This window comes from Pleurodeles waltl, chromosome 2_1 (genome assembly GCF_031143425.1).
Source record: "Pleurodeles waltl isolate 20211129_DDA chromosome 2_1, aPleWal1.hap1.20221129, whole genome shotgun sequence".
Taxonomy (NCBI): Eukaryota; Metazoa; Chordata; class Amphibia; order Caudata; family Salamandridae; genus Pleurodeles; species Pleurodeles waltl.
In genome coordinates this window covers 378,437,031-378,453,454 of record NC_090438.1, presented here as the reverse complement: position 1 = coordinate 378,453,454, position 16,424 = coordinate 378,437,031, and the positions used below count along the sequence as shown (strand labels likewise).

Here is a 16,424-nt window from a genome sequence, read left to right as displayed (position 1 = left end):
CCGGACTAGAGAAACAGCACAGACCCCAGGCTGTGGACACAGAGCCACAACTATAGGAAGAGTTCTCTGCAACTCTCTCTATTTAACAAACAAACAGTTTTGTGCAATTTTTAAAGAACACAAAGTAAGAGGTCATACTAGGCTAACGTTTAGTCATTTGCTTTCCTATGTATTCTTTCTTAGGACTTAGGACAATCACTCAGGTTTGCCTTTATATGCTAGCACTTTTTTTTACTGTAGGTTCAGTCCACAGTGGCACTATGGAACGTAATACATATTTTAACTGTTATGTCTCCATGAAGAGCTGACAACGGACGAGTGTCATAATCAGCCTTACAAAATTGTGGGAGAAACATTTCCAAAGTTGCAATTTTCACAGTATAATTTCATTCTCAACTAATACCCAGTTGCAGTTTTAACAAATGGCGAATGCAGCAAGATGTCTTAATGTCCCAAAGCAATAACTTACTGAAGGTGCAATTTGTTGCCAACACTAAGTAATAAACAGGTCAACGGTGGTTGTGTACAAGTACGTATTCAAACAGAGTGTGACTATAACATTGACAATTCTAATCACTTTTTAACATGGCTATCTTTAAGGCAGTAGTATATGTTTGACATACCCTTCCATGTAAAGGCAAACATTCGTCCAAATGACTATCAAAATTCCAGGAATCCATAGGCAGTTCCACCTCCCCCAGGAAGGTGTTCCGTCCGAATCGGTCATGGTGCCAGACTGAAAGCTGCAGAGTCCTCATAACCAACAGGGATTCCGTGACTCCATACTGCCCAGAATGAAATCACAATACAAGGATATGAAATCGAATTTAGGGAAAAAAAAGCATTACGTGAGGAAAGCAAGCAAAATCAACCACGTGTACCTGAAACAGGCAACACTCCGAACAATTAAAGAATCTTTGACATTTTCATTATAAGCTAAGGGATCGCTAAAATCAGGGTGATTCTCAAAGTGTTGAACCCGGACTCTGGAGAAACCTTTCTAAATCCTTTCCACATTTTCTTCAAAATGCAGGATATTCATTTTTTTTCAAAATAAGTTTTTATTATATACGAAACGAAAAGGAAGCAAATACAGACAACATGCTCAAGAATAGGAGATCGCATATTGAGGTAAGCACATAAGCAGTGCAACGCTAACAATAAGGATACAAGAAACGTCCTTCATTGGTTTAGTACCCACAAAAAGTCAACAATATCCAATCTACACACATTATACAAGAATTACAGTTGGCAGAACTCCAACCAGAACATTGTGAATTGCATAGAGATTACCACCTCCCCTCCCCCCGCTTAACCCCCACCCCACACCAGCCCCAGCAACCTTTCAGGGGGCGGAACGGGGTCACGTGTTGTCTGGTAACAAGGGCTTCGGGGTTGGATTTGATACCATGTGTGATTATTATTTTTTTAATTGATTTTTTTTTTTTCCTAAAACAAAGTTTGAAAAATGAGGATTTACCAATGCAAATATATACATTTGAATGTTAAAACTTCAGAAAAGAATGAGATGCTTTCATTTACTTCATCCATTTTTGCCAAAATTACTCCAGGTGTTCGCGCCTCGACTCTAGACTGCATTACTACATCCGTGCTTAACACTTTTGCTAGAAGTCAGGTTTTTGCTTTTTTTATAATTGTTTAAGACTCCTTGTTTCTTCTGCTCTTCTACCTCCCCTGCTCTAAAACTCCTACACCCTAGATCGCTACTATGATTAGAGCACGATATGGTATTCCACGTTTCATCATCACCTCATTCGGTCTTTTCTTTCAAACTAGGCGACACAGATTTGAGTCTTTGCATCTCTCGTCTCACTGACTGATGTGCGTACCCCTCCTCTATGCTCTCAATGGTGTAACGTTGTATTATTTCTAACAAGGGCACTCCACAAATGGACTTGCTACTTAACCTATCTGAGGCGGTGCTATTCTAAAGTCAACGTGCCACTGACTCGTCGCAAAAGGTCATTGGAGAACATCAATATCTTTCTTGTGATTCCTTTGTTCAAGTATAAATCAAGGCCCAGTGTTTACAAGTGAAAGGTTATATAAGGCTAGGCTGTCCTATTCACCCCATAAGTGAAACACATTCATTAGCAGTTGTTTTTTCATTCAAGCTCTTAGCTGTGGGGCCTTAGTGAGTTCTATTTTGCAGCGATATACTGAAATGCACTCCTATTATAAGGTATTTTTGGTTTACCTTCAGGACTTCATTGAAGAGGGGGTTGGTAGTGTTGCGCTTAATCGTGGTTTTGCGTTTTCCTTGCCTTGATGTATCTGGCAGGAGATAAGATTTGACGTATCTGTAAGTAGAAGAAAAAAATAAGACGGTGGCTACAATTACCTGTTGTCTTCGGAAGCAACGCAGAGCTACAGGGATTTATTGCAGGAACAATAGATGTAATGGACATTTATTGCAAGTATACGCTCACAAGGTGTACCCTTTTGATACCTAAAATAATGTCTAATATAACGACTGCTAACACTAATTTATTAAGTGGTACATGCATCACAGCATAACTTCTCGAACAGTACGCAAATAAGAAGCAGTACAACATCTATTTCCACATACAACAATTAGCTTCTCTTCTACACGTACATGGATCCTCTTGTAATACAATTCTAGTGATTCACCACGGAAAGGTGGAAGGCAATCCTCCACTGTTGTACAGCATGAAATGTGACCCCTATTAAAATTTCGCTCAAGAACATGGGCTTTTAGCAATTTCTTATACCTGCATAGTTTTGATGTATGAGTTGTGTGACGCATTCGTCAGCTTGGGTGCAGGAGAGCAAACAAGTGGAAATGGGATGGAGCTGATGGATGTTTCGGAATAGATAAAAAGTTTGGCAAAAGGTAGTATATAGAGACACTAAAGAATACAAATATGGTGGAGCCAGTAGGGGAACACACTGAAAACAACACAGAAAATAAAACCTACATTGGAGAAAGACCCGTAGACAATATGGGTGGTATTCCCTCGAGGTACATCTCGAATAGGGAATTAAAATGTGCTTGTCGCACTATGCATTGTTGGCATTATTGACAATCCCCTCAATCTACCAATTATAATGGCAGTACAGCATAAGACAACTCTCCTGACGACAAAAGGGAGAAACCTTTCCCTACTGACCCTTCTTTCAGACACCTGGATGCAAAACTATTTACATTTCCTATTTCTTTGGGCTGTGAAAGAGTCTGTGTGAGGGTAACTCTGGGATGAAACGGAAGACCCACTACCTTCAGGATTAGCTTCTGGCGATGGTATTCTGAACTCAGTTTGCTTGGGCCTTCTGCAGGATTGCGGCATCAGGAGGTCTGAGGTTTGAAAGCCAACATGCATGGTTCCTTGGCTTCCTGACAGAAGCAGAGAATGGCCCATGCATCCCGGAGGGCCTAAAACGTTGTGTTGTCCCTCTTTATTTGGACAGCCTTTCTTGAGATTTGGGTCGAAATTCAAATCATGCATTCTTAACCATCCTGAGGTCAAGTAAACTAATCTTCAGTCTTGGTTCTGCCAGTGTGCTCAGACTGTTGATCATAAGATGCCCCACATGAACATCTCAGACTGCCGAGGTATCATCAGTACCAACATTAATCTATGGTGAAGATGATAAAAGTGTGGACACAGGCTCCACAGTTGACAAATCTGCATGTTAATCAATGTTAATGAGATGCAAGTGTAATGTTATCATTGCATTTAAAAGTAGTTGTTCTGGGAAGGGGGGTGTGGCAAAGATGGTGACCGAGTCGGATGCTCCATGAACGAGCTCTACTCTGGCGCATTTTGAATCCTGCTACATCCTTACCACCACTGCTGCTGCCAAACAGAATCTTATGCCTAGGGTCCCTGGAGACATGGGAAGAAAGTGTGTGCTGCAGAGGGCCAGATCTCAGTGCTATGGCACAATACCAACTTGGGTGACCCATGGCCAGTGCTAAGGTGTCGGGCTGAGGACCACAAAGGGAGTGCACCTCAGGGATGATTGAGGCCGTACAGTGGTGACCTGTGGGATTGTCCCCCTGGGTTGACCCCAAGATCAGCAGAGAGTCTGGCTCAGAAAGAGGTGGGGGCTGGTATAAGTCTTGAGATTGACTGATTGAGTCTGGGTGCTCAGCTTCAGGGGCGCTGGCTGGGGCCTGGGCCTTCGGTGGTGCCTACGTCACTGGAGCTTGAACAGATGTGATCACTGCATGTTGAGCTGCCCTCCCTGCCACCCTTAGGGGCTGGAGGTGTGATGTGGAGAGCTGGGGGCCAGAGGTGAGACTGGCGCTGCGGAGCTACAGTGACCAATGCTGGAAGCATAGGAGCAGTGAGGCCTTGCCCACGTGGACAGCTAGTGAAAGGGACACTGCTAGGGCAGGCCTGCACAGCTGGTGGAGTCGAACCACTGGGCCTGAGTGGGGCGTCATTCTCCCCCCATGTCAAGATTTGAAGGGGCATGGGCACCTGTGGTTGTTGTTGGAGCCATATAAGTCCTGAGTGAGGAGGGCTGACCGAGTTTGCGGGCAAAGTTGCGCTGTGGACGTGAGTGCCCTTCGTTGACTGGAAGTTGAAATACTGCCTGTTTCATCCAGGGGCCGCATGGAGGAGAGCGACCGGTGTCTTGCCAGGAGGGGCGTGGGGAGATGTGAGGCTGCCACGCAGCCATGCAGGGAACTGCCCCCACACCCTTGGGGTTCAGGGCCTACTCCTGATGGACTAGCTGGTGGTGGATGGTGTAGTGTGATGTGGAGGGTGCTGTGACTGCCCTATTTTTCCCATGAGGGCCTCTTGATATCTCTTACCCTGGCAGCACCGCACATTGCTTGTGGACCATGAGAGAGGATTTGGTTGCTGGGCTGCAGCCAGAGGCCTGCTTGTTCCTGCGGTGAGGATGGCTTGGTGAACCAACTGCTTATTCAGCCTGGTTAAGTGCCGGGGTCACTCTCCTTGCCCTTGCTGTGCTTGGGACCATGCTCACAAGGGTAGTGGTACACAATTGCCAGTCCTGAGTAACTCTCTGAGTCACTGCACCAGCCCCTACCCCTACGTGACCAAGTAGAGGCCCTACTGTGCCGAGACACACCATGTGGAGTGCTTGTGCTGAGGCAATGGCCAAAGACAAGGAACCCAATCCCCTCGTCTGGGGAAAATGGATCGCTACACAAAAGTGGTAACGCCTCTGCCGGAGGTCACTCCACAGCCTATGCCTGATAACTCTGCACGTCTCCTGGTGACAAAGTCCTCCCAGGAGGCCCTGAAGGGGAGAGTGGGTGAGGTACATTCGGAGATTTCTCTTCTGCATCATGGTCTCCGAAACATAGCGGAGAGGATATCCTTGGCAGAAACAAGGATCTCTGAACTGGAAGACAAGGGCAAGAGCCTTCGCAAGAAGTGATGGAGGCCTGAGCCACTATTAAGGATGTGGTGTGGAGACTAGACAATGCTGAAAACCAAGCCTGGCAGATTAACCTAAGGTTGCAGGGTTTCCTAAAGGAGCAGAGGGACTCAATATGGTACAATTCCTAGACAAGTGGTTGCGGAGCACCCTTCCTCAGGACAAGTTATTTTCTGGCTTTAATATAGAAATGGCACACCATGAGCTGGGGGGAAGGCACACACAAGGGGACCCTGCTGGGGAACCCTCCACCCCTATCCCAAGAACTGTGATAGCATGTTTCTTGAATTATCAGGACATGATCCTTACTGAAGTGCATAGACTGGAAGGGGTGTATTATGAGAACTCCAAAATCCTAATCTTCCCCGACCACACCTGGGAGGTCCAGAAGCAGTGGCACGCCTCTGATTTAGTGAAAGCCAGGTTGAGGGGTCTCCAACTGCACTATATGCTTCTATTCCCAGCCAAACTGAAGGTCTTGTTTCAGGGAAAGTCCTTCTTTTTACAGTCACCTGAGGATGCTTGGAACTGGTTGGAAGATCGTCCCAGGCTATCAGGATGTGCGGAGCGGGAGTCTGGCTCGTGGCCCTGCACAGAGGGTGATGCAAGGCTAAAGTTCAGATGATGGCTCAGACAGAGGGACCAGCACCAGCCACAAGAATAAAGTGGTACACTGTGGCGTGGGACACGATCCATGAGGTGCCCAGAGGTCTCCTCAGATTTGGATGTTGACTGGACAGTGGACAAAGAGCTGAAAAAATGTTCTGGAGGGGGAATCCACCCATGGCTATATGTGAGATTACCAAGAGACCTGGTCAGAGAACCCTCACCCACTGGCGTAGCCATCAATGGTCTCAAATGTGATCCAGAGGTCACCCCTTTGTACGACACAGCTTCAGGACTAACAGCAGTGACATAGCGGATGGGGTGGCGATTGTATCCGGGCCAGAAAGTGGTGGAAGCAGTATTTCTACACCTTAAATGGATGGCTCAGAGGTTTCAAGCAAAACGTTTTCTTTTCTCCTGTAAAGAGACAATGTCTACAGGGGCGGTTGACTCAGTTGGTATTTACAGAGTTTGTGGGGCTAAGTTAGTGTATGGGGGTGGTGGGCTACTGACCTCTCTATCTCCCCTGTTGAGTAGTTCAAGTTGAGATATGGAGACACACACTCACAGAGGTTCTTGGGGGATGAGGTGGGGAAGGGGTGGATACATGGTTCGGGGTTTTCTTGGTTAAGGGGGGCAGATTCAGACACATCAGTCGTTTAGTGACCTAGCGCAGGAACACATGCCACACATTACGCAGTTGTCAGAGTCATGGCTGCTACATATTCTTTAACACAACACAGGCTTGCAGACAGAGCCTCAGAAGGCACTACAACACCAGAGCTTTCACAGTCTTTTCTTGGAACATTAATGCGCTCAGAGATAAAGTTAACATTAATGGGCTCAGAGATAAAGTTAAGAGGGGATCGGTGGCCCAATACATTAAGAGTTTGCAACCAGATGTGTTGCTCCTACAGGAAACACATCTCCACCTGACACAGTGGAGATTCCTGGGAAGGGGTGCCTACACTACCCTGGCTCATGTTGGTTATATACCTCAGGATCCCGTGGGTTGCAATACTGGTTAGGAATAACCCTCACTTCTAGGTGGTGAAAAGGTGGACAAGCCCTTCTGGCAAATACGTGGGGGTGCAGGGACCCTGGGGACAGACAGATGTTACTCTTCTCAGCACTTACGCACCACCCCGGCTACAGGCCCCATGATGGCAAAACCCTTGGAAATTCAGTTGGAGGCAAACTTTTCAGTACACATTCTAAGAGGGGACTTCAACGATATTAAGGCAATAGAGCTGGGTCAAACGGGGACAGCAGGAATACCCATTCCAACTATCCCACTTTCAAGCTTTGTCAATACCCTTTGCCTCTAGGACCTGTGGAGATGGGCGCACCACAATGAAAGGCAATACTCTTACTTTACTGAGCACCACAAGGTGTTTTGGAGCTTAGAGTACATCTTTGTCCTGGCTGGGGAGGTGGGCCATACATCAGGAAGAATAAATGGCAGAGGGACTCTCTGATCACTCCCCCCTACTGGTGAAAATCAGCAGGCAGGGTCCTGGGGGAGGCACAGGCTGGAGGCTCAATGTGCGCTATATGTGGGACCAGTAGGAAGCCACTGAGCTACGAGTGGACTCTGAGGGCTACTTTAAAGAGAATGATGGCTTAGTTACGTCCACAGTAGTTCCCTGGGAAGCTTATAAGAGAGTCCTCTAGCACAGTGCCCAGAACCTAATTGTCCAACAGAGGAGGAGGGCGGCGGTGGGAACAGATGTGCAGTTTGATTGCAAACTTTTTGAACACGAAGGGGATCCAGGTCCAGAGATAAAATCTACTAGGCTTAGGCAGTTGGCGCTTTTGAGAGAAGAGTATCGTGACCTGGCTCAAGGCGGGGCAAAGAAACAAATGGTGGCTGCACTCCATAGGTTCTACAATACTGCTGAGAAAGTCGGGAAGCTACTCGTATAGGTAGGAAGTAAGCAGAGGTCAGATGGGTGCACCAGGTGGTGGTGGCAGGGGGAGACCTTTTGATATGGATAACACCATTGCAGAGGGCTTTGCCTGCCATTACGAGGAGTTTTACAAAGCTCAGCCCATACAAGACACACCACACAACGTGCACTACCTGGCGTCGGTCACCACCCCTGTGTTAGAGGTGGAGGCGTGCAAGGCACTAGGAGCTGAGATTACATTGGTGGAGGTCCAGGCTGCCACAGTGAAGTCAAATTCCAAAAAGGGCTGGACCCCAACAGGCTATCTGCAGAATTTGTCAAGTTATATATAGGATTTATTGGGGCCCATATACTGAATATGTTCTTTGAGGCCAGCCAGCAAGGTTGCCCAACTCACTTCTGATGTTGGCTCTCCTGGACTTGAAGGCCTATTATTGGGCAACCCACTTGATCAATATCAATGATTGATTGTTAGCACCATGGGATCATTCCACCTCTAGACTTGAGCACAGTGGAAGAAAGTCCTGATTACACTATCTGTAAGGGCGAAGGGGACGCAGCGTCTTCCTTCGGCCACCCAAGTGGTGACCTGGGGAGGAGCAGTGAAACGCCTGGGCTGGCACCGCACACGATTGAGGGAACACCCTTATGGGAGGGGACTTGGCTTCCTGAGATACAAAAATTACAGGGTTTTGAGGCCTGGGATCTTCATGGGATTTCCAAGATAGGCAATCTGCTAGGGAGAGGAGATATAATCCCATTCTCCTCATCACAGTGCAAGTATGGGATGAACGCTAATCAATTTTTGAAATACACACCGGTACGGCATGCCTGGCAGGCCAAAGGTCTACTTAGGGACGGTATACCAGAACTTGCCCCGTTGGAAGGGCAGCTGCTAATAGAGGGGCTGAAGAAGGCTGCAGTCTCCCTAACTTATAAAACCCTAAATAACAATGTGCCCGACACTCTACACAGACTGTGAGTGAAATAGGTGGAAGACGGAGGAGACCTGGAAGATATAGCCTCTGAGGCGGCCCTAATGCACCAGAGGGAGGTAGCAATAAAAGCCAGACTACGCCTAATACAATTTGAATTCCTTCATAGGCTGTACTACGATAAGCAGAAACTGCATGCAATGGGGAAGGAACAAGATCCACACTGTTTGAAGTGTCACGGAAGGGAGGGTTTCTTTGTTCACACTATTTAGAGTTTCCCATTGATCGAGGCCTACTAGGTGGCGGCTACTGAGGAGCTCAGTAAAGTTCCCACAGAATTGATTCCACTGGATCACAAACGAATCCCCCTGGGGATCCCTAACAATATCGACTTGCCAGGGGCTAAGCTGCTGTTTGGTGGCCGAGGGCTAGTAGTAACCAAGAGAGATATAGCCTGGTACTGGGGGTGAGTGAGAATCCATCACTCCAGGAGTGGAAAAGGGGCATTGATATGTATACAGTGGCGGAAACGTCACATACACCATCAGGGTTTGCCCCTGAAAGTCTAAGGTGTGAGGAGGATGGATGCAATACTACTCCCTTGAGTTACTGGGGGGAAGTTGGGATTCAGAGCCAAGATGAGCCAAAACGGACGTCGCTGATCTGTAGTGGTGTGACATTATGTCATTGATTCTGTGCTTTTCAGCTACTTTGCAACTGTAGCAGCTCGCGGATGTCTGAGAAGTGGGAGAAATGTGGTGGTAAGGGGTTCAGTTGGTTTAGGTTACAATTTACAATGTTCTCTTTGTTACATTCGGGCTGGGCGGCAGATATCCTGTATTATGCCTTTTTTCTCACTGATGCACTTAATGGGTTATAAAATATATATATTTTTTAAGTAGTTGTTCTGTTTATACAAATGAGGTTTTAGGCAGCTGCACATTTTGCAGTACAAAATTTTGTTAACTCCGTGGTCTTGTTTGCTCTAACATTTATATAATGTAATATTTTCAGTTCCTGATGTTCTTTGACAGAACACGTTTAACAATTGTATACAAATTGAAGATCACTTCCTTCAACCTCCCAGATGCTGTTTTTATTTTTTGTATTTAGTATTGTTTTGGTGCGTAAGGCATAGTACAGCATATTCAGTAGAATGAAGAACAAAGGTTATTTTACCTTTAAGTGATGATCTTTATATTTAACTATTGGTTAAGAGTTGCAAATGTCTGTCACACCACAGTGACTGCACAGTTTATTAGCCCACAACATTTACAAAAACCCACGGTTTGCAAAACGTGCCACATCTTTCTCTTAGGAAGTAGGTTCCATGCTGGTCTGTTTTCACCCTGGGCTTTGAATATTTTTCAGATTTTTCTCTCTCCTTACTTTACTAAACAGTCCTTGTGAAAAAGGATCCTTGATTCACACTTGCTTTTCACTGGACCGTATTCAGTACTTTTATTTTAATGGATTAGGGCTTAGTTTTCTGCTGCCAATTATTTATTTTCATTTTGCGTTATTCTGAATGAAACTGATTGATATATTTTAATTTCTATAATGATTCTTAAGCTTTAACAGACCTTGAACGATCGTGTACGATGTGTGGATTTGTCAGCGTAAGCTCCCCTGGGTTATACAGCAGACTGTGCTTAGGGCTCTTGTCTTTAAAGGCTAACACATAGCACCGATCCATCCATCCACCATTTTGATGTAACAAGCCCTGGCAGTAGGGGATGCTTATAATCCGGTTTAGATGCTAAATTCAACTGCCAATGGGCAATTTCATTCTTTCTGTTGAGCACACGGGTTGCACCAGTCTCCACTTACCTGTGTCCATTTCAGGTGCAGCTCTTATTGTAGGATGTGCATCCCAAAAGTGTAGAATGGGATCATCATCATCACCGGATGACATACGGTTCAGTAAGAAGATGAATTAAGTAGCTTTCAACCTCTCCAGATATATAAAACGCACTTTCATCTGGCTCAAATGCTGCACCCCGTCTTAAACCAGTTGATTTTTCCAGATCATGAATCTCCTTGAGCTCCAATGAAGAGAACACCTTCTGTGATTGTTCTTCAATTGGATATTCTAACGTTTGTTCTTGGAACAGCAGGAGACCGGTTTGCACAGCTTTGTAGCTCTCATCTTCCCAGAATGCTTATACAAGCCAGTTACTTAAGGATGGGAAGGCTTAGATCTATTGTATGCACAAATATGCGACAACTGGCATTTGAGGCATTGTTCGGAACCCAACGAATACAACTTTGGTGACAAACCAGGAGAGTTACTTTATGTCATTTGGCTGCAACGTTGAGAAGACCTCTACCACTCTACTCAGAAGCAGCGTTAACACTCTGACCTCCAACTGAAGAGTATGCACTGGTATTACTTCTGAGGAGCCAATGGTTCAGGTGGCAGTTTTCAGTCAACACCAGTGTGTCCTGATGTCAGAAAACAGTCACATATAAAATAAAAATTCTTTCCATTTCGTGGCATAACAGGAGATGCTCCTCACTCTGCTGCGTGGAAGTCTCATGTTGAGGGGAAGTGATCAGGACTGTTGATTTCTAAGACACCTTTTGACCGGACTGCTCCCCTTTAAGGTTTTTTTGGCTGGCCTGAACTTCTGTTGCTCTTTCTGGAAGTACTTCAGGAAGTAGCTGAAGGTGGGAGGCACTTGTAGGTGAAAACAGACCCCAGCCTCTGGTGCCTCGATGTGAAATGTGGCACCTTGCTCTCGTACTTTACATTAGCTTTTGCAGTAACGGCGTCTATCATCGGTACAACCTCTTTGCTAAAGAGATTTCCTCCACTGAGCAGTCAGTAGCCAGTACATCTCACTGAAAACCTGTGCAACCGAGACAGGCTCAGCAGGCATGGCCGCGACACACGACAGAACCTAAACTCCACCATATTAGTAACTTCGATATGACATCCCTGGATGTCACCTGCTTTCTGTCAGATTTTGCTATGCTTCAACCTGCTTGTCCTCTGTGACTAAAGGAATGATCCAAGTTATTTTTTCTCACTGCTCCTCACCATATTTTATTAGCGCCCCAAACCCTTTCAACCTACTCAATTTGGCAGTGACTACGGTTGAAGCTATTGTGAGCATAAAAGTCAAATATTTTCCATGAATCTGTAAAATATATTTTTAGTTGTAGAGCACCCGATAACAGACATCTCAAGCCACTTTTACTGAGGGAAATAAATGCATAGAGTTCTCGCAAGTTCTAAGATTTCTAAACACACAAATCGATCTGACACCATCATTCTGTTCCAAAGGCACACACGAAAATCATCACCATACTGCAAACCAAAACGCAGAATATTATGCAATCATTACATTCTGAAAAAACTCTTGAAATGTAATTGAAAATCAAACAATGTTCGTCATTAAATTACATGAGTAGGTGATTGGTCTAAGATAGGAGCTGAGAAAATACATTATCACAAAACGAACTCTAAAGACTATTGTGTCATACTAGCTCGTCAACACAATCCAGGTCACCGTGACCCCAAAACGAATAATCTTACTACAGCGCTCAACGCAGCCCGAGGGTGTCCTGAGCTAAGGAGCCAGCCTCCGTCTGATCCCGCACACGAACCTTTGGTTGAAAAACAGATTCTGTTGAATCTGCAGCGAAACATGCTCCGACTTGGAATCATTAATTCGACAGAAGCAAGCGGATTACACAGTTCAGACAATACCAGATTTGCATTTAGCTGTCCATTTCTTTAACTAATTAAACTTGAATTTAGATCAGTTCAGGCCATTGACTCCAGACATTTTCGATTCATCACCATTACTAACATGACGGTCTTAGTGCCCGATTTGCGTTTAACACTCCGTTTAACACGTCAATGCGCAGGGCCATATGATAGCTAGTGGGGTCTACAACCCACACCTAGTGTTCAGGCACACACCACACCTAGTGTTCAGGCACACACCCCCAGTGTTTGGAATTCTTCTCAGTGTCACCATACATTAGTATGACGAAATCCAAGAGGCCCTTCCCCCCACCACAATGTCTGGAGGAAGGTAATCTAAAGGCTGCCAAAATTACCTCGGTGCAGTGTGGATTGGGCCCCGGTGCCGCCGCCAAGGACGCATTGCACCATTGGAATTAGTTCCACTGTGTCCATCAAATTTTTATTGGAGGCATACGTTACAATTATCCAAACGCTGTTCGGCTGCCTATATTAAGAACACAAGATAGTGTTTCCCAAACTGTGGGTCAGGCCCGCCTGTTGGGTGGCACGCCTATTTATGGTGTGTCACAAAAGTCTTGGTATAAGTCACATTTAAAGCTTGTGTTTGATTTGTAACTCATTCCTTCCCAGTCCTAAAGATCACATACTCTGTTTAAAAAGTACATGCAACACGATACCAGCCTACGAGCATGCTCATGTTCCCAGGGATGTGTGTTTTCAAGGCATTTTCCTATTTAAATAATGTTATAGCAGAATAACCACTGTTGCTGTACTCTTCAAAGAAGGGGGGATATACAGAGGTGGAAATATGTCAGAAGTGGTTTATCTGCTTTACGTTTACCATAAGGACAGGGAAAGAATGAGTTACAAATCCAGGACAAGCTTTAAATGTGAATGACTCTCACTCAGTCTTACTGACCTTCTAACATGACTGGTCTGCAAGTAATAACTTTACACTGCCCTGGTAGCCTAGGTCCCCCCTTGCCCTGAAGAGAGGTTTTTGCAGCTGACCAGAGCAAGGCACTGCAGGCTGCAGCCTCAAACTCGGGTCGAGACAAATGAGCTGCAAAAAGTACAGAAAAGCAGATGCTCCAAAAATGTCAAGCTCAGGAATATCCATGCATCATCTCTAGAAGGATTTAATTTTCAAAGGTAATTTTACTGTCTGTAACACAAGCCGAAGAAAATCCCAGGGGCTCAAAAATCTGAATATGTTCTACCAGACTATGCGTGGTTTTGGGCTAGCATAGCTCTTTGACAGTGAGCACAACTGCCCTGTGCTGTAGCCAGCAGGGGTCGTTATTGCAGGCATCATATGTATTTTACTGTAATCAAATCATGTAAATGTTCTTTAAAGCTAAGTGGGTCAGAAACGTTTGTCATTATAAGAATTGGGTCATGGTTCTAAAAACTTTGAGAAGCACGGATTTAAGAGGCACGGTTAGACAGAGTAGTTTGAGCATTCTGTAACCCAAAAGTCATGCAATAAAGCTAAATCCTGGCGTCCATAGCAATGGTGTTCAGTCTATTTCAGAGCCCACCTCCAGTGAAAGATGGACAGCTGGCAACTCTTTAACAGGAGGATAAGGGGCTTTACACTGTGCAAGTCAGAAAAGTATGGTTTCTGTACATCACTCAAATTAACCAGAAAACAGTAGTCAAAAACGCCTGCAATTGGATGAAGGGTGCATTAGGAGCAGTAAGCCTTAATTCGATTAGCCCCATTTTTTTATGTACAGTTTACTGTCATCTCCACCCATCACCGCCAGACCAATTTTACCATAAGCCCCGATGAAATTTCTCAATTTTATACAGCTGAATGTACTGATCATTAGTCTGCAAGAAATCTAGACAGATACATAAATTTGAGTCGCTGCCAGTCACCCACGGGTTGGAGCGTCGCTTTCGTTCATCGCCGTACGCCAGATTTCGGCATTCCTTTATATTGATGACCAATGCTTGAATTTTTTGATCGTACTGTAGAGAGAAGATTATTTCCCCTGTGACAGTGACATTGCCAAAATCACCAGCTTCGCTGTAAAGACTCATCATGCTTCCCAGTGTGCTCTAAAATAGAATGAACAAGAAGACATAACTTAGTGATGGGGACGGGGGGGGGGGGTGGGGGGGGGGAGCAGTCCAGCTGCAAATATCAAATCAAACATTTATTATGTTACTGACAAAACATTTGAAAACAATACCTAGGACTACCCTACATTCCGTTTCCTTCCCCACAGCTCTCCACCATATCAGCTGCGGCATAAGACCATCAGACCTCTTGTTTTCACGTTTTAGGGGCATAACACTTCAAGCATAATGAACAAAAAGAACTCCTGCCCACGCTAATGTACCACCACTGCACTAAAGTCATGTGCACATTTCTGAAACAGTGGGTAGGACTCACTAAAGAGACTGGGAAGAATTCCTTTCCTGAGAATGGTGGACAAGTTACTTACCTTCAGAAATGCCTTATCTGGTAGAGATTATATCTAGCTGCCGATTCTTTTCCTCAGATTTCTCTCCAGGAGTCAGACTGGATCCAGAAGATTCTTGTGAGCAGTACTCCTGCACGGAGCTAGGTGGCGTCAATCAGCTCCACATCCGTCATTGGTGTTGTCCATGCCAGATAGGACGTTGCAGGTCCTATATAGGCGCAACCCAGGCGCACTGATATCAGTTTTTTTTTTTTTTACTACCTCCATACCAGAAGCGCAGAGCCATGAATACTGACTACTGGTGCTTCAAAACTAAGGCCCTGAATGCGGATTCTCTGCCCCTAGAACTAAATTTGCAGAGCGTGGAGGATGGGTTGGGTAGTAAGGAATCTGCAGCTAGATATATTCTTTACCAAATAAGGCGTTACCAAAGGAAAGTAACCTATCCATCTGATAGAGACTTCTAGCTGCAGATTCCTTGCCTTACAATAGATGTCTAAGCAATACCACCCCTGGAGGTGGGTCTGCGAACGAAAATCAAACAAAGTCCTGCAGGACCCAATGGGCAAAGCCCCATCCCAACGGACCTGACTGAACAGGCTGTAGTGTTTGGCAAATGTGTGCAGAGATGCCCGTGTTACGGCCTGGCAGATATCAAAGACTGGAATTCCTTTTGCCAAGGCAGTGGTGGAAGCTTTAGCTCAGGTCGAATGAGCACGCAAACCCTCAGGGGCTGCTTTTTGGCGAGTGTGCAGCAGATCTTAATGCAGAATATGACCCATCTAGAGATGGTCTGCTTCTGCACTGCCCGACTTTTCTCCACACCCACATACCTTACAAAGAGTCGGTCACTGTTAGACCTGACAGCCTTAGGGTGGTCACCCCTAACTTTATCCCTGCCTCCCTCAACTTTTGACATTGTTTTTGCTGGTTTTAGGACTCTGCGCATTATACCACTGTTAACCAGTGCTAAAGTGCATATGCTCTCTCCCTTAAAACATGGTGACATTGGATCGTACCCAATTGGCTTATTTAGTTTACTTATAAGTCCCTAGTTAAGTGCACTATAGGTGCCCGGGGCCTGTAGATTAAATGCTATTAGTGGGCCTGCAGCACTGATTGTGCCACCCACTTAAGTAGCCCCTTAACCATGTCTCAGACCTGCCATTGCCAGGCCTCTCTGTGAAGTTTCATTGCCAAATTCGACTTGGCATTTAAAAGTACTTGCCAAGCCTAAAACTCCCGTTTTTCTACATATAAGTCACCCCTAAGGTAGGCCCTAGGTAACGCATAGGGCAGGGTGCTGTGTAGACATGTACCTGTGTAGTTTACAGGTCATGGTAGTGTAAACCTCCTAAATACATTTTGCACTGCTGTGAGGCCTGCTCCTTTCATAGGCTAACACTAGGGTTACCCTCAT

At 45.4% G+C, this 16,424-nt stretch overlaps 1 protein-coding gene across 5 annotated transcripts in view; it reads right to left on the bottom strand.

Annotated features, from left to right (window-relative positions):
- Positions 1 to 16,424, bottom strand: part of SYTL4 (synaptotagmin like 4) — a 585,230-nt gene that overhangs the window by 48,354 nt on the left and 520,452 nt on the right. For all 5 annotated transcript variants that reach the window (XM_069212747.1, XM_069212740.1, XM_069212773.1 and 2 more), the window contains 3 exons: positions 14,458 to 14,636; positions 2,219 to 2,321; positions 624 to 785 (listed from right to left, as the gene is read on the bottom strand). In XM_069212747.1, coding sequence (XP_069068848.1) covers positions 624 to 785; positions 2,219 to 2,321; positions 14,458 to 14,636 — 444 coding nt within the window. The remainder of the gene's footprint in view (positions 1 to 623; positions 786 to 2,218; positions 2,322 to 14,457; positions 14,637 to 16,424) is intronic.